The 23,388-nt window shown below is 31.8% G+C and overlaps 1 protein-coding gene and 1 long non-coding RNA gene across 2 annotated transcripts in view; both read left to right on the forward strand.

Moving 5' to 3' along the window:
* Positions 1–17,329, forward strand: part of LOC139482399 (very low-density lipoprotein receptor-like) — a 110,406-nt gene extending 93,077 nt beyond the window's left edge. Inside the window, exons 4-5 of the mRNA XM_071266305.1 lie at positions 11,144–11,259; positions 17,022–17,329. Coding sequence (XP_071122406.1) covers positions 11,144–11,259; positions 17,022–17,314 — 409 coding nt within the window. The 3' untranslated portion in view covers positions 17,315–17,329. The remainder of the gene's footprint in view (positions 1–11,143; positions 11,260–17,021) is intronic.
* LOC139482400 (uncharacterized) lies at positions 1,645–3,663 on the forward strand. Its single transcript, XR_011654847.1, has 3 exons — positions 1,645–1,747; positions 3,256–3,337; positions 3,587–3,663. It is a non-coding gene; the product is annotated as an uncharacterized lncRNA (long non-coding RNA).
* Positions 17,330–23,388: the final 6,059 nt, after the last annotated feature.

The raw sequence follows: 23,388 nt of genomic DNA on the forward strand, positions 1-23,388 counted from the left end.
TTTGTAGCCGTCCCGCTAGACCACACGACCTCCCGGGCCTCACAATAATAAAGTTTTCGGTGGCCGTGTGTTACCTTTCCTCGTCAGTTTTAATCTAGCGTCGTACTACAGTACATGAAATATAAGCCATGGAGATGTTATTGTTACAAATTAATGCAAGATACAGTCACAGAAAATAATTATATGTATAAGAACGTCTAAGTCAGTGACAACTCTACAACAGATTTATCCATCGGATCACCAGCAATGATAGTGATACATGGCTGTGTATATATATATATATATATATACAATCTTTATGAATTTGGTATGATATATATGTCTGTATATTTGTCATGTTTGTGTATAACCAATGTGTATTGTCTTGGTATCAATCCTGTGATTTTGGATTTCAAACCAATAAAAATTACTGACTTACTTACTATACACATCCTAGCTTAAATCAGAGAAGAATTAAAGTCTTGGACACGTATTATGGGCGGGGGAAGAAAGGGGGGGAGGGTCACTTATATATTCATTAAAGTGCAATAAAAATTTTACCAATCGGACAGACCTTCAGTTAAAAATTCGTGTCAAGCTCTTTTGTAATCATGATTATTATCTTATAAGTTTTCCTTCTGTCTCCTTGATTTACTCGATACAATTAAGATTCTAATAATAGCCAGTGCTACATTATCAGCCTGATAGATCCCTGAAAAGGCTAACTTGATTTTGGACTTGATCATCAATTGTTCCAAGGTGAAACAATATATTTTGTTTTATAATTCTCCTCCTATATTCAACGTAAAGCTCACAAGATCTTGTGGACGACATCAAAAGTTCAATGTGGAATAAACAAAACTTAATTAACATAGTTTTTTCACTGCCCCCCCCCACCTTCTTTACTTAATTTTGGAAAAAATGATTGAATATACATGTAAAATTGATGTGGGATAAGCAAAACTTGCAGCAATGTTTACCCATCCACCACACCCCTAAACTATTTGATTTAATTTTTTTTATCCTACATTGATCTTTTGATGTCGTCACCCAGGAAACACATGACGTCCTTGCGACGTTATTTATTGGTCGGTGGAAGGTCGTGACTGACGTTACGTTAGTATGACGTAGTTGCAACGTTGTGAGAAATTTATTTTACGTCACGTCAGATACGACGTAGAACCGACGTCAGGACAACGTTATTATTGTTTTTAATAACGTTTATATTACGTTATTGCAATGTCATATATTGCGACGCATCTGTCACGTATCTGTGACGTTATAGCAACGTCGTCATATTTTTGGTCAATAAAGTATTAAGTTGATTTTTAAGCTATTAAAAAGAGGAACTATGTTTTTGTCATCAATAATACATCGTGCTAATAAAAAAATAAAAAATAAATAATTGCAATATATACTGTACATCGATCAAATAAATCACGTAATTAAAACATTGTTGCAACGTAATTTATCGACGTCCCTAAAATTTACAATAGCAAGATTTCTTTTTTGTATTATGAACTAAATTTAATTTTCATTTGTCTTAATGATTGATAGAACTAATGAAAGATATTTGATATGAGGCAGGCATTACCTGTGAAAGGGTACAAAGTCTTTTGATTCAAACATTTAAAAAAAAGATACGGAAATACCGTAACGTTTCCGATTTTGGTTCGTTGTTAGGGCTTTTAGTTGTGACGCTATTTTTAAACTGATGACGTCATATTCAAAGTCAACGCTATTTATCAAGCCACCACTTAGATTCAATGTAAGTACATTTATCTGTATTCTTTATAACTGTTGTTTTTTTCTTTTTACTTTTTATAGAGTTTCAATTATAAAGGAACAGTATGATGTTCCTGTAAAATTTTGACGTCATAACACAAAATATCTGACACCACAATGGAAAAGTGATTGTTAAAAGTTGTTGCAAGCGGCCGGTAAATGTCAAAATACAGGATTTGGTGTTTAGAGCATGAAAATTACGTCCATTTACTTGTAATTATAACACTTTGTAATACTAAAAATAAAGATTGTGATAATGGTGGTCTAAATGTAAACCATATGATCCAATAATATGTATGGTCAGGTCGTACTGGACCATACGCGTTTACTCATACGGTCCGACCGCACGCATATGGTCGGACCTAGTCCACAAAAAGTAACGATTAAAAGTCAGCTTCGTATAAATAATTATTTCGGAGCTGGCAATACTGTGAATTTGTTATTTTACCGTTTTTTGTGAAGTTTAAAAAGATATATCAGTCATTGGATTGGGCCGATTGGATTATGTCATAATAATTAAAAATAAAAAATAAGGAGCTGTGTACTTTTAAATTTGATAAATAATAAATCAGTATGTCATCATACAAAATCAATTATACTACAGTCATGGTGATCATATGGGACAAAAGTGAGTTCCCACTAAAAAAAATATCATTTCAACTAAAATCGGTATTTTTAAAAAAATATTACCAAGTCACTGTATGAGCTATTTTTTAAAAATAGATACCAAAAGATGTAAAAATGTCTGAAGTTTTATTGTTTATTTAGACATAATTTTCTTGAGTTTCGTTTTCATCATTTGATGAGTTAAACACAAATGTCATTTTTTACGATTTTGAATTGGTTAGAATAATAGCAAACTTTTCAAGATAAGTTTTTCTTTGTTTCCATCTCGTCAAAAAATTAAAATGAACATGAATAATATTATAACCAAATAAACAATAAAACTTCAGACATTTCCGCATCTTTTGGTATCTATATTATGAAAATCGCTCATACAGTTACTTCGAAATATTTTATTGAAAAATATCGGTTTTAGTTGAAATGATAGGACTTTTTTTTACTCATACTGGGAACTGACTTTTGTCCAATGACTTGCTTCAAAATCATAAATATCTAATGAAAATTCCGAATTTGGCTTTGAAAACAGGGAACCACCATTTAACTTTTATAAAAGGGGGGGGGGGTTGATATTTTTCTTTATTTTTCTTCTGATTTCCAAAACAAAATAGTCTGTTCGAGTACAGGACAAAAAATATTCTGATTCCCGATTCCTTCAATACCTTAATTATAGTGTTAGATTTGAACAAAATAATTTGAGTGATATCGTTGAAAAATGAAAGAAAATTGTTTGCACGGAAAAAATCTGATTCAAGCAAACACCATGACCCTCCTTGAAGTTAAATTGATGCTCCCTGACAGTCTAAGGTTTATTTTTAAATTATATTAAATATGACACGATGCAAATTTTATTAATGTCAATTTTTGTAGAGTCTTACATGAAGAATTGGTTGGGGAAACCCTAAAACATGCACCCCAAAACCAGGCGGAACACGCTATAAGCATGATTAAGGTAAGAATACCCTTATTGTCCCAGTATAGTACAACCTATCGTGGATTATTTCCAAAAAATATTATTGTTTGTATTCGTCTATGTTGGTTGTCTTTTTTAATTCAGTACAAAATTGTTATTATAGTTATTTATTTGTAACTAGCATTGTGAAGATCAAGATACTCTTTATTTGCGACACTAAAGTGTAACATTAAATTTAACTGAATATATAATTATGTGTACTAATAAGTTTTTATATTGTCATTGCAGGAACCAATTGCTAAGAGGGTAATTCCAGCAGATCCGGAAATACCACTATCAGGGACACAGGAGAACATTTAAAATAAAATAAACAAAGTTAACGATAATCAAATCTTCACTTTTTGATATACAGGCATTATTTACTTTTCATAAACTTTTTTTTTTATAAAACTTTCATGGCCTGGGTTGGTATGTAGTTACCCAAATATTATATCCAGCAGCCGGTTGTACAAATGTTTCATTAGTCATTAAGTCTTCATTAAACCCTTATGATGCATTACGTTAATGAAGACTTAATGACACATTAGGCTAATGACACTTTCGTGAACATGCTAAATGAGAAATGTATACTACGATGAAATAAATTAAATACTAGTATAAAAAAGAAGATGTGGTATGATTGTCAATGAGACTCTCCACAAGAGACCATTCACAGAAATTAACTATAGAGGTCAACATACGGCCTTCAACAATGGGCGAATTACATATCGTATAGGCAGCAATTAAAGATGGGCTAGAAGAGACAGGGGGAACACCCCCTTATAGAGTAACATATATGATAAATGCATATTATTTTTACAAGCACTAACTATCAAGAACTGCATACGAATAGGCAGTGACTCAGCTATGGATGGACCCAGGATTTATTTCTGTTATATCACAATTACTGAAACAGTAACTCGATTAAAGCTACAAAAAAAAGATGATGCAGAATATACGAATTCCTTCAGAGAATAGCACAACATGTATCATCTAGAGGTCACATCATGGTCCCAAACACCGTTGATACTATGTATGTATATACTACTGTATATGATCATTTTTCGGCCAATTATATAGAATATAAATTACTTCGACATAATGAGATATTAACGTTGTTGTAATGTCAGGAATAACGTTTTAAAAACGTAATTTTACGTCACCACAACGTTGATGTATGACGTTGTGACAACATCGACATAACGTGATATAAACGTTGTTGTAATGTCAGGAATAACGTTGTAGTAACGTAATTTTACGTCACCACAACGTTGATGTACGACGTTGTGACAACGTCAAGAAAACCATACACTTTTACGTAAATACAACGTAATAACCTGACGTCAATGCGATGAAAACATGACGTTGTCACGACGTAATTATGACGTAACATTGTTAGCTGGGCAGTGTGTCCCTTATGTTATCATGTTCAGGGGCGGATCCAGCCATTTTAAAAAGGGGGGGGGTTCCTAACCCAGAACAAAGGGGGGGGGGGGGTTCCAACTACATGTCCCCATTCAAATGCATTGATCGTCCAAAAAAAAAGAGGGGGTTCCAACCCCCGGAACCCCCCTCTGGATCCGCGCCTGATGTTTGTCAATATGTCGATTCAAGTCAAAATTGTACTTACTAAATTTGCAATTGAGATGTAGGTTGCCAAATTTTGAGAAGCCACGGGAAGTTCCGAACTGTTCACTAGTACATGGCATGACTAGTGAGGCCTGTTTTTTTAACAGTCAGTGCCCCCCATCCCCTTTATAAAAATTTCTGGATCAGTCAGTTTATGTTTAATGGTAAGTTTAAAGGGGTCTTTAAATATTGATATTTTTATCTTTTATTCTCTGTCTTATCTCGTTTGATTGAATTTTTTGTTATAAATTAATGTAATTGGTATCCTTTTTCCAATTTCATCGTTAACAATAGACCTACAGCAAAAGGCCCTGTATAATTTTCTGTCTTGCCTAAAAATACTTTAAATAGTACCCCTTTCTTCCCATAGTACTGATTTCATAAATGCTTGCTTGAAACACAAATAAAATCGAAGCAGGTAATTTGCTCTTATTCCACACCAAAGGAGGATAAATGTATGATAACATTTTAATGTTACCGGCATTATTCTACATACATTGATTCTGAGACTACTTTAACATATACATTCTAAGGGCTTTTATAATATATTAAAGGGCGGGTATAAGGGACGAAGTAACACCATGTGACTATTGCATTGGTTGTTGTGATTAAAACACGATAAGAGTGTTTCCTTCCCCCTGCATCTAATGATCCTCGTTGAACAGTAGAAACTACTTCAGCAGTTCAGACATTAAACAATCTGAAACTTTTCAGGTACTTTCTATATGCTCATGTGCAATTTCTTGTTAGCATAGTTTTGTACTTGGACAGATAATCAGAATGATCAACAGTCAAGTATATTAGACAACAGTCAGGTATATTGCCATTGGTGAAACCTGGTATGAGGTAATTCTAATTCAGCCTTGCACAATATATACATAGACTACAGTCGTTTTTGCTCAAGCATTGCAAATAAGGTTAAATGTTAGATGTTATATATTGTTTTAACTGCATTCATGGCAATTATTTAACCATCCATCATTAGCATGATTTTATTTAGTTGGTTGTTTGAAAGACACCAAGCAGGGGCGGATCCAGCCATTTTAAAAAGAGGGGGGGCGGGGTTCCAACTATATGTCCCAATTCAAATGCATTGATCGGCCCAAAAAAAAAAGGGGGGGGTTCCAACCCCCGGACGCCCTGGATCTGCCACTGCCAAGCACACTTTGAATTTATAATTCAACTTAATTGTAATTACAGCCTTTAGAAAAAAATATAGAAAGATTTTTTTCAATTTCTTTTTTTTTCAATTAGGTCAAATAAAATAATATCTGTGTTCATGCTATTCAGCTATTACATCTTTGAAAAAATAGGAAAGGTAGGGATTTTTTACATTTTACATATTTTTCATTGACTCTTTGGGCTGATGGGAGAGAAATTCTGACATTAACAGTGCTTATTGATAATCGGTACACTATTTCTAGGCTTAAAATATAGGGTAGTTGCGAATGGATGTTCATAATGAACAAAAGTTAATTATTTTAATAATAAAAAATTATATTAGTACATGTATGTCATGTATGTACTCATATTATGCAAATATTTAAAGTTATAGCCTTGAAGCAGAGATTCACTACACATATGTATGTCTGGCATGCAGAATGTTGAAAGCAAGTTAAGAATTTTACTTTATACATGTATAAGCAGTCGTGCGTATATCATGCACGGTACTTTTACATCTTTTAATATGATACAGCCATAATACGGATGTTGTAGAAACGTCCGTCATACGTATGTTTAAGATACGTCCGTGAAACGGACAATCTGTTTTACGTCAGTTTTTACACGTACGTTTTACGGATGAATTTTTACAGACGTTTTACGGACGTAACCGTTTCATCCGTAATACATCCGTATTACGGATGTTTTACGGACGTTTATTACCACGGCCGTGAAACGTCCGTAGCTATTTTACCTGTGTACATATGTGTAAATGATAGACTGAAATATATATTTAAGAATGTGGTGTTGTTTATAAATTGTACGAAAGCACTAGTTATGTGTTTATCGTGCATTTGCTATCGTTATTTGACGAAATCAAACGATTGTCTAAACGAATAAAACATATTTATTGATGTTTGTAACTAATAACATATAGATATTTCAGTCTTCTAGAATATTTAATATATAATTGAGATAGCTGTACAGTTTTATGAAAATCCATGTTGATTGTAACAAAAAATAAATAAAGGTGACTATCTGAATTAAGTTCGAACTGAAAATTCCAGTTTTTTTCACCTATTATCAATCCTATGCCACAAACAACAAAATAACAAGACATTCTGTAAGATCATAATACCTTGAATATATTTCATATCTTTTGAATAGTTTTGCGGTGTTTCTTAAATTATACCATGGCTTTTGCTGACAGCCTCGGTTTTAACATTCTTGTTTAATCTCACGGTACATGGTATAATTTAGGGGGAAAAAAAAGCAAAACTACCCATTAACAATATCAGTTTTTACCTATTGCAATTTGCAATGTTAAGATAGTTTGCATACATTGTTTTTGTTTTGATTAAGTTAACATATTCTCTCGGTATGGGCCTAACATGTCGATCCCCAATCTTTCTAAAAAAATCCGTCATCTTTAAAAGACGCGAATATCAGTAAGACAAGATTCGTCGATAGTAATGGAGCGTCAATTTTCTTTGTCAACTAAATATCTAAATCAGAAAGAGAAAAAGATTAACGTTATATGTATGATATGAAAAGAAGATATTCGTGAAGATTTGGATATCAAGGTAAAGATCAAATTCTTGACAGTGATCATTAAGGACTTTCAGTGATTGGGGCAAACGGAAAATTATTTTACACGGACATTTCAATGAATGACAGTAAACAAGAATGTTATTTGTTGGACTATGAGTATACTGCATTGGAAATTTAAGCATGCACTACATGGACGATTCCCATTCGAAATGAAATTTGTATTGCTTCGAAGGGTAAGTAATTGTTTTAACACTCAACATTATTGAGGTAAAATGTATTTACCCGACATCTTAAAAATTTGGAATAAACCATACCATTTATATCAAAAGCCAAACCGTAGTTGATTTTTAATATCTTGATTACAAAAATGCTGTATACATTTGCCCTGAATGTAAGCTTTATTTTTGGTCACTCTCTCCAATTTATTAAAACCTTCTTCTATGACATTTTTTTAGAAAGAACAAACAAAACTCAAATCGATTTGTCAGGCGCAGTTTATAATTATATATTTCCGACCAATTTTAGAGTCTTTGAACGTGTCACTAAACATACTTTTTTATCAGGCCTAATAATAAATGCAGTAATCTTGACGATATTTATTTTCCAGGCTAGAAGTCTCGTATTCCGACGCAAAGAAAGATACAATTGATTTCGAAAGTTAACAATTGAAAAGAATCAATGTACGCAAAGTTTACTATCGTAAAGCAGCAAGGAAGCATGTCGGGAGTAGTCGACAAAGAACAAATTGAATCTTGACAACCCAGACTTAGGAGATAAAAGCCACCGATGAGTTAGAAATCATATTTTGAGGACAAGGCTCTATTTATTGTCAAAAATATATTTAAAAAATAATAGAAATCGTTTTGAAATCATAAAACTATTGTATAATTGTCGTCAAGGTCAATTTAAAATGGTACAGTTGATAAAAATGAACATTGGTATAACTATCTTATATATTTGGAATGATGTCTGCCGTAATTTTCCTTTATCAAAGGATAACATTTATTTTGAAGTCTTTAGCACCAATCTAATGTTTGAACTACCTGGATATTCCTGAAGAAACAAACATTTGTACATTATCAGAGCAGGTAACCATGCGCTAGCTATATAAACGTGGAGATTGCAAAACATTGCCCAAAAGTAAAGGACATATCAGTTGTGTAGTTCCAGTGTGAAAGGCGACGAATTTCATTATTTCATTTTCTGTTTGCATTTTAAGAACGAAAGACATTTTTTTCTACAAACTATGTTTTCAAATAGTCCAAATAGTATTTCATTTTGCTCATTATTTAATAATAAAAAACAATCTGTCTCAAGAAAACTTTGTTTATTGATAATAAAAAATGTGAATGTAGTCGCGTAAGCATCTTACTTTTTTTTTCTTTCTAGTGAGGTCAATCTTTTGCGTACTAAGTCATAATCCAAGAATCTTTGATAACTACTTTAATTATAAAATTTACTTAACATTTATGCCATTGTAATTTTGTACTTTTGAAATATCTTACCGTATCTAGGAAGATGTGGTGTGAGTGCAATGAGATTACCTCACAAACTGAATAAAAGTCCGAAGGTCTTATATGCAAAGTTTGTGAGTAAGAGTCCCGGTTTAGACATCAATAACCTTTAGAAAAGATGTGTTTTATCCTTATAATTCTTTAGCCAAAAAATCACGATTTTTAATTAGTTTTGTGTAAATGCGACTATAATGAACATCGAATGCACAATTGACACGCCGTAACAAAGGAGTTGGTCGCCATATTGACTTTCTAAAATCCATAAATGTTCGTAAAATGCAACGAAATGTAGAATAAAATAGCACATACCTCCGAAACTTCCTTTTAATGAGAAATTATCTGAATTTGAAGCGTTCAAGTAAAGAAATAATATATCTAATGGAAGTTTTCATTCGTATGACGTCGTGTTTTGTCATGACGTAAATTCGCCAAATCATTCATGAATTTTTTGCTGAATTTTATTTGTATTTGAATTTGATACATTTTCGAAAATTAAGTGTATTTATTTTTTTTACTTTTTTGTTATATAGCACTAGAATAGCCACAACTGTTATGCAATTGTTTTTTAATCTCAATTTGCTTAAAATCCCGGGATCACTGCAAGCTTGTGTATCGCGCACGAATAGCTTACGAAAGTAGTTTCGGAATCATGGTTTATCGAAGTGTAAACTTAGAGAAAAATTCTAATTGGCCAATCCAGTTCAAGTATATATAGATATGCTAATCATATAAAAAATTATAAGTCAATGTACGGCCTTCAACACGGAGCCTAGGCTTACACGGAACAACAAGCTATAAAGGGCCCCAACATTTCTAGTGTAAAACCATTCAAACGGGAATACCAACGATCTAGTTTATTAATTACAAAAACAAACGACAACTTCTGTACATTAAATTCCTGACTTAGGACAGGTGCAATTATTTGCAACGGGATTAAACGTTTCAATGGTACCAATCTATGGTATCTGTTTACCTCAACTATTGTATATGTATTTATATTGCATGTTTTTCTGTACACTTGTATTTAGTTTTTTAGTGAATAAAGTATATATCTAATGCACACGCATAATTGATTTCTTTAAATCGCACAATCACACACGTTGATTTAAAGAAATTGGTATCTAAGAACATATCTGCTTTTCGAAAAAAATAGTTTTATTGAATTACAAGTTCATTCCTATCATTATCATTATCTCGAATATCACTACGGATCCTCAACAGTTGGAAGATACTTTATTACAAACTAACAATATAGCATGCCGGATACTGCATCTGGATTTAATGTGATGTAATGACTAATTTGATTTAACAGAAAATGAATCAAGCGTCATTGAGATATAGACAATTTGTCTTCATGACATCTCATTGGCAGTAGCACTTAAATAAAATTATGCCTCTGATTTTAGTTTCGGTTGTAAAAGGTAGCTCCCCGAAGATATAATTGCATGTTAAATAATGTATCTATAAGGTTAAAAATCACGCTTATTTGTCGATGACGTTTTGCAACATACAGCAGTAGTTTTTTTCTCTTAAAATGAAAATAAAAGATGCTCTAACTTTTAAAATGTTTTAGGTCGACCTACTACGCTCAATTAACTTCTTCAATTAAGCAACATAATGTATGATTTAAAGTATGTTTTAGTGTTGCAGTTCAACATTTCTGCAGTTCCAAGGTTTTCATCTAATAACTGATATGTTTCCGTCGGTTTGTACTTAATAACCGATATTTGAATTCTCTTAATCGATTGATGACTTTTGCACAGCGGTATACTATTGTTGTGTTTATGCAAGGGGTAATTGAATGTTTCGTTTAGCATGATCCTTATGAAGCATTGTCCACATATCTTATAATAGTTATGACAGATATGATAACAATACATTAGTATACCATTACGAACTGGACCTTTAACTTCAACCTCTTAAGAAGCCAAAACTTTGATTTGACTTTCAGATGGATGTATATAGTTGAGAGTACTATAGGAATATCGAGGTCTAGATTTGATTTATTTGAAAAAGAACCAATTGTTAACTTTACATTAGGAAGATCTGTTTATTGCATGGACATAGGTAAGTTGTTATTAGTTAACTGCGTTGTAGTGTTGCTAAAGATATGACAGTCGAACTGTATATTTTTCTGTATGATATGCTAGTAGGAGCACTAGCTACAGTCCCTGTAACGTAAAAGTTAACACTTTGTTCGTTCGGGAATCGTACGTATAGCGTTCGGTAATCGTTCGTATAGAGTTCGGTCATCGTCCGTACATCATTCGTATAGCGTCTGTACAACGTTCGGTCAGCGTTCTTTCATCGTTCGTTCATCGTATGGTAAATGTCACCGTTTGGGTTTTGTATAACGTATGCTTCATGGTATCGTTAATCGTTATGTTTGTCGTATGGTTTATGGTATCGTTTAGCGTTTAGCGTTTCGTTTATCGTATGGTATGTAATATCGTTTAGCGTTTCATCAATCGTATGGTATATCGTTTTATTAGAGAATTCTCGATATCTGACTTTACTAACGTCATACATAAAGTATACGTAAGAAATCACAATTAAGACTATATTTGAGATTGAATTGTCTCCCTTTTTCCGGAATGCATTCAGGCATAATTTCGCCTTTATCTTCATATTTTTCCTTAATCTAATTAGGATATTTGAATTAAGACAAGATAGTTCTTGTTTGTTTATTGTCGTCATTACATAATTAAGGCAATCTGAAATTGAGCCCTGGGTCTGGACTTAAGCTCAATAATGAAGGTCATAAGGTAACCAATAGTTGCTTAAAATCAACATTACTCCCCCTTGTAGTTAGCTATCTGATTGTTTATATTGTTAGATATCGACCATTCATCTTTTGTGGTTAAACAAAGGATTTTTTAAAAGTTTTATTCTTTATGCTTCATATATACTTCATCAAATTGTATGTACGAATAAAATGCCCCTCTGCACCAAATTTTTAAACAAATAAAAAGATTGTGCGTTCCTTCTATGATGTCAAAATTAGAAAGAAAATTAACGGAATATCTGAGTGGCAATCTCCTGGTTATATTGTACCAAACATCTCTTTAAACAAGTATCTACAGTAAGATTGAACACATAAGTAACGAAGTTTTTTTTTAGGAAGAACTTCTTGCAATCACGTTTATGAAATATCGAATGAAATAAGTGTGGACACAGGCTCGTGGATTTTATCCAACATATAAAGAATAACACGGTCAAACTCACAAAAGACCCACACAAATTCGGGCTTAATCTGGATTTAATCATGGACATTTGCCAGCCAGACAATACCACCAGAAAGACAGATATACAGACAGATAAGACCATCAGACCGACAAGACCATCAGAGAGACATACCGACATTAAAAACACCACCAGACAGACACACAAACAAGACCACCAAAGAGACACAGACAGACAGACATACAGACAGACAGACAGACAGACAAGACCACCAGACAGAAAGACACACCAGATAAACAGACAGACGGACAACAACACCGGATAAACTGACAGATAGACAAGATCACCAGACAGACATACATACAAGACCACCAGACCGACAAGACAATCAGACTAGACCACCAATCAGACAGACAGACATGACCAGAGAGGCAGTCAGACAGACAGACAGACAAGACCACCCGATAGACAGACAAACAAATATAATAAAGTCTCCTACAGCTCCACTTCACAGGTCAGGAACTTGTATAACCAGTCAACACTAGATGAGTAACGATCTATATCAATCAATAAAATGTTTTCTTAGATAATTAAGCACAAGTCCCACACAAATCGATTTAGTTTAATTAACCCAATTTAAACTTAAGGATGTTTGCTACTCTATTTTAAAATAACAAGCTTTTTAAAAGACTGTTATAAATTGATAGTATACAATTAAAGAAACTATAAAAGCAGAAAAAAATGGATGGTCCGTATGCATGTTTTCGAGATATAAGTCGTTGAAAATTTGGCGGGAAACAATTTTCTCTAGACTTTTCAAATGTTTGGTATAAGAATTTTAAATTGTTCATCTTAAAAAATATATAGAAGACAATGGGACATATCGGAGAATCTTTGAGTTCTGACGAAAATTATAGTGTTTTTCTATCTTTCCACAAAGTATATAAAAGTACCAAGCGTTTTTTCTCAACTTTGACAACCTTATTCTGTAACAGATCTTGGCAGAATTTTTCAACGGCAATTTTCAAAGCGCTTAGACTATTACAGTGCACCGTTACGATTCAAATACGATGTAATGGTATAGAAAAACCTTGCAGCTGACTAACTATTGACAAAAACATGCTTCATATGAGAAAAATGGCTGTAAAGATTTTACATAATTTATATCTGCCGTCGCCATATTGGGATAATCGTAATTCCAGTTACGGATATTAATACCAATATTAAACCCAATCCCGCAAGCAGCTGTGGTCAACTTGGAGAGGATAATATTCACTATTTTGTAAGTGTCCTTTTATCAACGAAGTAAGAGAAATATTGTTTTCAAAATTAGAAAGATCTGCTATATCCATTTTGGTTTTATTGGCTGGTGACGGTGACCTTTCATTTCAACAAAACAAAGACATTTTTGAGTCTGTACAATCATATATCAGAAATACACTAAGATTTAAAACATTCAATTAAAATTCAGAATTCCTACTTCTCAACACTTCACTCTAGTTCAGTTTTAAGTATAACTCTTATATATACGTTTTTTTTAAACAAGGCTATATTTTGTCAAAAGACAAGCACAATAACCCCAAAGCGAATTGCGAGAAGTGGTCTCGTATTTCGTTTTTGTTAAAGAAAAAAAAAATACTAATAGTTTATGTAAAATAACGACTCTTGTACGGTGTCGCGTTTATATCTTTTGAATGCACAATTTGATGCCAAAAAAAATGACCATAAAATGACAGGTTTGCGAGATCAGACAGTAACCTAACAACTAAACAATTGAAAACCTAGAGATCAATGTTTAACATTCGCCAGCAATATGCATTTTTCATAAATAAAACATGATTTAGGTGAATTCTTTGCGAGTAAAGAAAAAGAGACTACTGTCCATAGATTTGTTATTAACCCCAGATGATTGATGGGTACAAATCAGTATTCAGGATTTACCACTTTGCATTACACCACATTACAACAGAAATTAGAAAATACATGTAGGGACTCGAAGTATTTCTAAGACATTGTTAATTTCCTGTTCTATGTAGCTTTTTTTTTCTGGCAAACACGGTTTTATAAATGCTGACAGGCACCGACCATTGAAAAACAATCGATCTGTTTAAAATAAGAAATGTGTTTATTGCATATAAGAAAAATGACCGTTTGTTTTGAAATTGTTTAAAATTATTTACAATAGATTGAAATAGATAAAAATAACGTGTTTTAATGTGAAAAGGCTAGACTTTAACTTGTGTCGTAGGGATGCGATTGAGTGGTTTTGTTTCAAATTATTTCCCATTATTTCTCTAGTGAAAATCTGCAATAATTATTGTATCATCATGTTGTTTGAATTTCACATTATAACAAAACTAAGAATATGACGGATGAATTTATAAGTTAGCTGTTTAATGTCCAGTGGCAACTATTAGATGTATCATTAGGAGGACATTTACACTGTTATAATAACATTATATGTATGTATTTGCGCCGATTTTTTACAGGTAAATTACATAAAAACTTGTTAAAAATCGTGTTTTCATAATCATAGCTAAAAGATGTATTTATAAGTATTGAATGCTTCTTTTTGTAACTTCATAGGGTTGTAAAAGCGTTGACCGAGCGCACATTTTTAGAATGAAGTGCTTTTGCGCTTCTTACAAAATGCACTACGGTCAACGCTTTTAAACAAAAATATTCGAGAAATTTCAAACAAAAACAATTACTCATTAGGCACATATTTTTTTTCCCGTCTGATTTAAAAATGAAAAAAAAATTTATAATAAAAAGATAAATGGTTTAATTACGACACATAGATAAAACTGCTATTCAGTCGATTTCAAAATACATGCTTTAAAAGAGAATACATAAAAAATATTAAACTATCTTTTTGAAGAAAAAGTCAACCTTAAGACCCCGGATATATTTTTGTAAGAACATTATATTGATTCCGACTTCCATCTAAAATAACTTGAATTGTTCATTTGGAAAAAAAAGGGTGATTAAAAAATGTTGATTGATCCGAATTTTACGCATATTATCACTTACTTATATAAAAAGATTAGCAGAACACAATTCATGTTTTATATTTAAAAAAAAAACATATACGCTAGACGAAACTATGCACACCAAGAAACGATGTACGCTAAACGATACGATATACGCTAAACGAAACGATGTACGCTGAACGATACGGTAAACACTAAATGAAACGATGTACGCTTAACGATACGATGTACGATAGAAGGGCGCGTATGTTATCGTTAATAGTATGGTTTATGGTACATGGTTTCGTTCGTACATCATTCGTTCAGCGTCCGTACAACGTTCGGTCAGCGTTTCGTTTGCATTCGTACACCGTTCGGGAAGCGTACGTACATCGTTCGGGCATCGTCCGTACATGGTTAGGGCATCGTTCGTATTGTTAACTTTTACGTTACACGGACTGTACGAGATATATAAAAAATCTAATATACTATTTTTTTTACTCAATCATTAATGAAATGCAAATTATGAAATAATAATTCGTTTTTAGCATCCAGAATGGTTCAATTTTCTCAAAATAAGCAAAAGTAACATTGATTATAAATTATTCACTTGCAAGCAAATATCTCTACCTCATTGAATCCGGATTCATGTGAACCTCAATTTAACCCCTTAACTAAAGATAATGTACGTGTATAGCTATTTAAAGGAAAATGTCAAAATTAAAAGTAAAACAAAGGTAAATTGTTTGATTGACTGATTCGATCCACAAACATTCATTCTTATTCAAGTAAAAAAGATTATAAACACTTATTTTTCATCTATAAGACGGAATTAAATAGACCTAGAATAATATATTATCGATTACATTTTAACATTTATTAACCAATATTGTCTTATGCTAAAAATACATTTTTGTCACACTATAATTGTGAAAACGTCTATCTTACGATGACGTTATTGAAATTGAATTAGTACACAACCAACTCATTCAGTATTCAAGTGCATACATCTGCTACTCAGACTTCACCAGTGTCTTGGCAAAAAGTTGACGACCCTTGGTTATGCAAAGAAAGTGTAATACTTTTCTAAAATTGTCAATCGGAAAATACCAAAACCTTGTTGATAATTATCCCTTATAAACTTGACACATTAGACACGATGGTTTTGGAGTATAGATTTTAGGTAATGATTTTGTTTATCATCTGAATTACATTTTAAAGCATTCTCTTTGTATTTCTTTTCTTCAAATTTGTTTCTTTAATTTTAGTTATTAAGATTTAAACACAATGTTGATTTCTGTACCCTATTTTGACATTCTTTTGTCAACGTCTGTTTGGTTATTTTTGTCAATATAATGAAATTTGATATGACTGCCATACAATTGAGAGGTTTAGCTAGCTATACAACCAAGTTAAATACACTAATTTCTACATAGGACAATTCATGTACTAAGTCAGAAATTGACAGTTGTTTTTCATTTTTTGATGTGTTTGAGCTTTTGATTTTGCCATTTGATTACTACTTATATGTATAAAAGAAATATTGTCAATTGAAATTTGTATCTCTAAAGTTTACACAATATGTTTTAAATTGACTGTAATACTCTCAGATATTACTTTTGTAAGAAAAATTTTAAATTGTTTCAACATGGTTCTTTTCCAAAAAAATTGTAGACCCTGAGGAACAGAGACTGTATTGGTTAAATAACGCTGGTGAAATGAAATCATCTAAAGACGATGGCTCTGATGTATCAACAATTCTTTCGACAAATGTTCCAACAGATTACGTTGCTATTGGTGTATTTGGTAGTTACATATACTTTGCCAATTCTTACAATCAGTTGGTAATGATAAATAAAGAACCAGGATCCACGCCAAGTGTTCTGCACAACCATACCAATATAATTAACAGCGTATTTGTGCTTAATGCAGTAGGTATGTTCCAAACAGTTAATGATTACTTGTGACACTTACCTGTACCAAATCAGGACTATGACAGTTGTTGTTCATTCGTTAGATGTGTTTAAGCTTTTGATTTTGCCTTTTGACTAGGGACTTTCCGTTTTGAATTTTTCAAAGAGGTCAGTATTTTTGTGATTTTACTTTTTGCAAACGTCAAACAAGCAATATGGGGTAACTTTTTTTTATGCACTGAGGTCGGAACTGTCATATCAAAATCAGTACTTGGAAGTTTCATTAAAGTAAATTGTGCAAATATAGGATGACCTTTTTTGTGTTTTCATATGTTTGATGACTGCTTATGATGTATTTCTGTTCTATATTCGTTTGTATAGTTTATTAATTTGATTTGCTAGTTGCTTCCTAATTTTTTATATTCAGCTTTTTACTTAGTATATACATATTTTGTTATTCTAAACCAAACATACCTGTGTAGTTACATCATAACGTCAGCTTCATTACGTTTGTTGCAAATTGCTTATGCAGTGCTTTTATTATACATTAAGTCAAAATTTAATTAATTTTGTATTCTATAAATTTTGTATTACTTTCACTTATAAACATGATCAAGTGTATTACTTTACCGTTTCCTGTTGAATAAAACAACTAAGCTTTATGTCTTTTATCTGGTTTATCTACTAGTATTCACTATTTTTGATAACATCATTTAATGAGGTGGTGAATCTGTTATTATTCTTATTGTTAAAAATTTGACAACAATTCTAGTAATCATGTTATTAAAATTGTTATTAATAAAATATGTACGACTCAAACATGAGGTGAGTAATTTCATTTTTATTTTTATGAAATCAATAAAAGATGGACAAAAGATACCAGAGGGACAGTCAAACTAATAAACAGAAAATAAACTGACAACGCCATGGCTAAAAATGAAAAAGACAAACGGACAACAAAAAAATTCACATGACTGAACCTAGAAAATTAGAGATTAAGCAACATGAACCCCAGCAAAAACAAGGGTTGATTTCAGGTGCTCCGGAAGGGTAAGCATATCTTGCTCCACAGGTAGCACCCGTCGTTTTGTTTATGTGATGACAAATCCGGTAAATAGTCTTATTCGGTAGGTCACATTCATAAAAGGAAAGGGGATGTAGTTACGACGTTAGGAACCTACCCGATATCATTTATGAAACTACTTGACCATTATCATAATATTTGAATAAAAAAATGTGGTTTCATTGTTAACTGAGGCAAGCCTTCAAGTTTTTTTTTATTAAAAAGGTTTACGTTTTCAATCATGTCAATCTTATTCAATTAATATACTACACTGCTCTCTTTGTATACACGTGTAAATATGTGGTATCATTCTCATCTAGACAATTTTGTTTCCTTTAATTGAATAGCATTATTATGAACATGTTTATACAATCAATCTAATTTGACACTAATCATTGTTTGAAAAATAAATCTACTTTATACACATGAACCTATTTGTAAGTAGTAAATTATAAAAAAAACCCAAAAAACAAATATATAACACACTCAGGGGGCTTTATATATTGTTTTTCTTATTCATTTTTCATTTTGACATCTAATCGGAGTGTGATGCAGCGCTGTCAGTTCCAGATTGATTTCAGGATAAGATGTGATCAACCATAGAACATGGACATATATCAAAGAGGTAGAAACTATACTGATGAGTTCTACAATATCCAGGCTTTCAGTAGTGCTGTATTTTTGTGAGTGTTTGTTAACATGCTAACATTTAAAAAAAAATCAAATTCTACTCAAACATTTCTTTTTTGTCGGTCAAGAAAGTCGATATTGATAAAGAAGAAAGAAATATCAGAAAAGATATGATTTATGGAATCAATTGTAAATTAATAATTATTGGTTTTATGTTGCATTGTATCAACTCGAGTTTTATAATTTCATTATTATTACTATTTTGATTAAATAACGAAAGTTGAAATAAAGCGATATCCGATTCTAACAAGCTGTTTAAACTGTTTCTCTTATTGTCAACACTTACACTGTGTTTAATTAAAAATTTCACCAATCGTTCATCTAGTCGGGTGCATATACATATATGACGTCACATTTTCTGTTTGGATGTCAAACGTTAACATCAGACATTTTAATACTTTTTCATTGTTTGTGTACGCTTCAAAATGTAATAATATTTAACAAAAAAAACCCCGAAAAAAAGTGTTTAAGCTGAAACATTTGAGCTGTATTTTTGTAGAAATCTCTAATGCAAGTTTCCACGGACGGAATGTACATCGCCATAACATTTGAAAGCTGCAGTGTATATCATATCTATATATTTTTTTTTAATTTAAGGTGAACATGGTGAAGCTAACTATTTAAAATACTGCAACAAAGTGTTGTCTGACTTTCTCTAGTGAAACAATGTCAACGAGAGGCTTTCACGTATATTAGTCGTAATCAAGAATGAACTACTGATGTATGCATTATACAATCAACTAAGTGATGGATACTATACACCCTTATTATCAGAAGACAACAATACTTTTTGTAATGATTAACCAGCTCGTTTGCTAGGTAAAGAACCATTATTCTGGATTGTACGTCGACAAGGATAATAAAAACAATCGATAGGATGTAATAAAGTTAACATTGACTTAGAAAAAAATATTTCATTTAAGAGATGTCATGCAAACAAAAATGTATCTTCGATTGGTCTTTGTGAAACAAACACTGAGACAAGTTTACTTATAATCGGTCCATGTACTGTATAACTATCCGGTCAATTTAAACTTCACACTTCTATGCATTAACTCTTTCCATACTATGATATTAATTTTACTGAAATATGTACATGGTGATGAACTATATTTGATAGAGCGAAAGAAAAGGCTGGATTTTCACTAAAGTAGTAAATGGCGTCTAAAAAAATCAATCTGTGTTTAGAATAATTGAACGATTTTCAATCATTTGTATTACTATGGCAACAATTCACAATATCAAAATGATGAAACTGCAAAATGTGTTATTCCTATTGTCTTGCTCCCAAACATGTCTGCACATAACACACGAAAGTAGTCCTATTAATGGTATTGCATGTATACATTGTATACTAGTTTAATATACATGTTTATGTTTATTGTGAAATATCGTCTGAACTAAAACGGTTTGGCTCTGTTTGTATTATTTATTTTTGATTTCTCACTTTATCATAAAATGTGTATACTTAATACATCATTAGTTTCGTTATATTTTACATCTATTCCGAGTTATCGATCAATTTGAAAACAACAGTTTTTTTTGGAGGGGAGGATAAGTGAAATATCACAGCTTTGTCTGACACTTCCGTTATGTTCAATCCACCTGTTTTTGTTAATTTGACAATGCCTGTACCAAGTCAGAAAAATTATAGTTCTTAAACTATACTAGATGTTTTAACATATTTAGACATACGATATTTTATGATCATAATATAATATACAGAAGCAGATTCTGTAAAAAAAATATATCCAGTTTTTTTAAATATAATATATAAATAGGCTTAGTTTTTGTGATAGTTACTATGACATTCACTCTCTGGTTAATGATTTTGAAATTGTAATAACTTTCGTTAACTATCCTGGAATTTTACCAAAATTGTCTCATTGGCAATCATACCACATCTTCTTTTTTATATGCAGTATTCAGAAGACAATTTTGTAAAATATTCTTTCCTGGTTTTTTTTCTGTATTTAACTCATAAATAGACTTATTTGTTTTACAGTCAGCATTACATTAACTCGGTGGAGAAAGTTTTAAATTGTTTAGTAATGTCTTCCACCATCTTGCATATTTACCAACTTGCATACACGCTTGGTAGTGATCATATAAAGGCCACAAGTATGTTAAATTATGAGTTCTATGTATTACATAGACACTCTTGTTTTGATGTTACTAATAACCTAATTTGGATGCAGAGAAACAGGTCAAATACCTCAAGTCAAACTTATTTGTAAATAGTTTCCTGTCATGCTAACGATGATCATGAAATGACAAAATAAACAAAGTTGACATAAAAGGTAGCAGAGAGCAGACGGAACTTTTCAGAACATTAAGTTTACAGCATAACAAATCACTGAGTAAATACTTGAATGATAAAACATTAATACATCTGCATATTACAAAACAATGCAGTAGACCCAAACATATATCTTTTTATGAACCTGTAATGCATTGGACACAAGTCCAAGAATTCAACTGTCTCGTCCGATTTGGGCCAACCTCCCGTTAACAATTTTTAAAAGATCAGACAACAACAATATGTAAAAACAAATATATGACTGTTATACTGATTGACTTTGCAAAAGAGATCATGCAACTGCTTTTCTCGCAATAAATGGTTGAAGTAAACATGTATTGATGATGTCAAATGCTGTATGTTATATACAACAAGATTCATTGTTTCAATGTTACTTCATCTCTATTAAATATGTATTGAACTCTTTTATAATTCCTCAAGGGTAAAATCTAGGTGCTATACCATTTCATATTGGTTTAGCAGAAGTCGCTCTCAGTGAATGATAAATTGTGTGGAAATTTTGTAACTTTGGTTATTAATAACAATCTACGTGTGTACGTAATTGCGTTTATTTATTTTCATAAAATCTAATCTAGAGTCATTATGATTTCTTTGATCTTTAATGAGTTTGTACTTGTCATCGGTTGATATTAATTAATCTAGTTTGTTTAATTAATGGATTAACAGGGTTTTAAACATGTCATGTCATCGATGTAAGACCAATTTAACATGCATAGATGAACAGTTTAGATTTAGATTCGCGAGTTATTATTTCTGCGATAATAAACCGACCGCGAAAATAAAAACACCGCGAAAATAAGTACAATTACAGTATGTTATGTCATGTTTACTATTATTTGTCTGTTTGTCTTTTCCTTTTAGCCATGGCGTTGTCAGTTTATATTAGTTTAACTGTCCCTTTGGTATCTCTGGCCTCTCTTTTACTGAATAGTTTAACTACACAAATAAGTAAAAACGAAAGAAACTAATACGTAAAAATTGAGTAGGTAACAAGAGCAGTAATCTTATATATTCAATCTCGGTATTTTTTTTTTTATTAAAGACAACTCCCTTTATAATTTTTAAGATGATACCTCACTTTTCTATGCCAGTTATACAATTGAATGAAAATCAGTTTAAATGCGTTTGATTAATTCACTATTAAATGAAACAATATCCTATCAGGTTCTACTCCCAACTTTAATTGATGCCCATATATTTTAATTTGCGATTCACATTCCTCGTTTCCATTCTTTTATTCCATTACTATATATTATATGATATTCTTCCTGTGATCACCATATTTATGCACTTGAGAAGGTAAGTTTTAAGATTGTAAACGTTGACGGGTAACAATGTCTTCAACTTATTACATAAGTGCATTTTTAAAATTAATATCATGAACAATTTTAAGTAATTTGTGTACCTTAACCACTGATCACGTATATACCTTTTATCTTGATCTTTTTAAAACAATGTGTTATTTTCTTTTTGTCAACTGTTAACCAATAAACCTATCAAGTATGTGCAGTAAAAACTAAAGACTAAGCAACTCGAACCCCACCAAAAACTTGGGTGATTTCAGGTGCTCTTGATGGGTAAGCAGATCCTGCTCTACATGTGGCACCAGCCGTGTTGCTTATATTAATACAAATCCGGTAAAAAGTCTAATTCAGTAGGTCACAATCGTGAAAGGGGAAGGGTATTGCAGTTACAACATACGCAACATATCCGATATCATATGTGAAACAGTTATTTCATAATGTTCAACCAACTGGTTATGGCGTCTTTAAAATTTACGAAGGGTCTTTCAGTTTGTTTGTTTTAATATTCCTAGGAGTTCAGTGTATTTACTTTTTTGACTGATGTGTACTGTATCAACTCCGACGAGTAAAATCATTTGGCTAGAATGATTATTAGAAATTTTAAAATATTCCACAAAAAAAAAAAGGACAGCAAAAACGGAAAAAAAAATTGTGTGATGTATGTCTTCAACCAAAACAAGTTTTAGGAAATGCTGAAAAAAGTCAAACACTGTTGGTGTAATTGGGTATATACTTGCTTGTTCCGGTGCTG

This window comes from Mytilus edulis, chromosome 7, assembly GCF_963676685.1.
Source record: "Mytilus edulis chromosome 7, xbMytEdul2.2, whole genome shotgun sequence".
NCBI classification, from domain to species: Eukaryota; Metazoa; Mollusca; class Bivalvia; order Mytilida; family Mytilidae; genus Mytilus; species Mytilus edulis.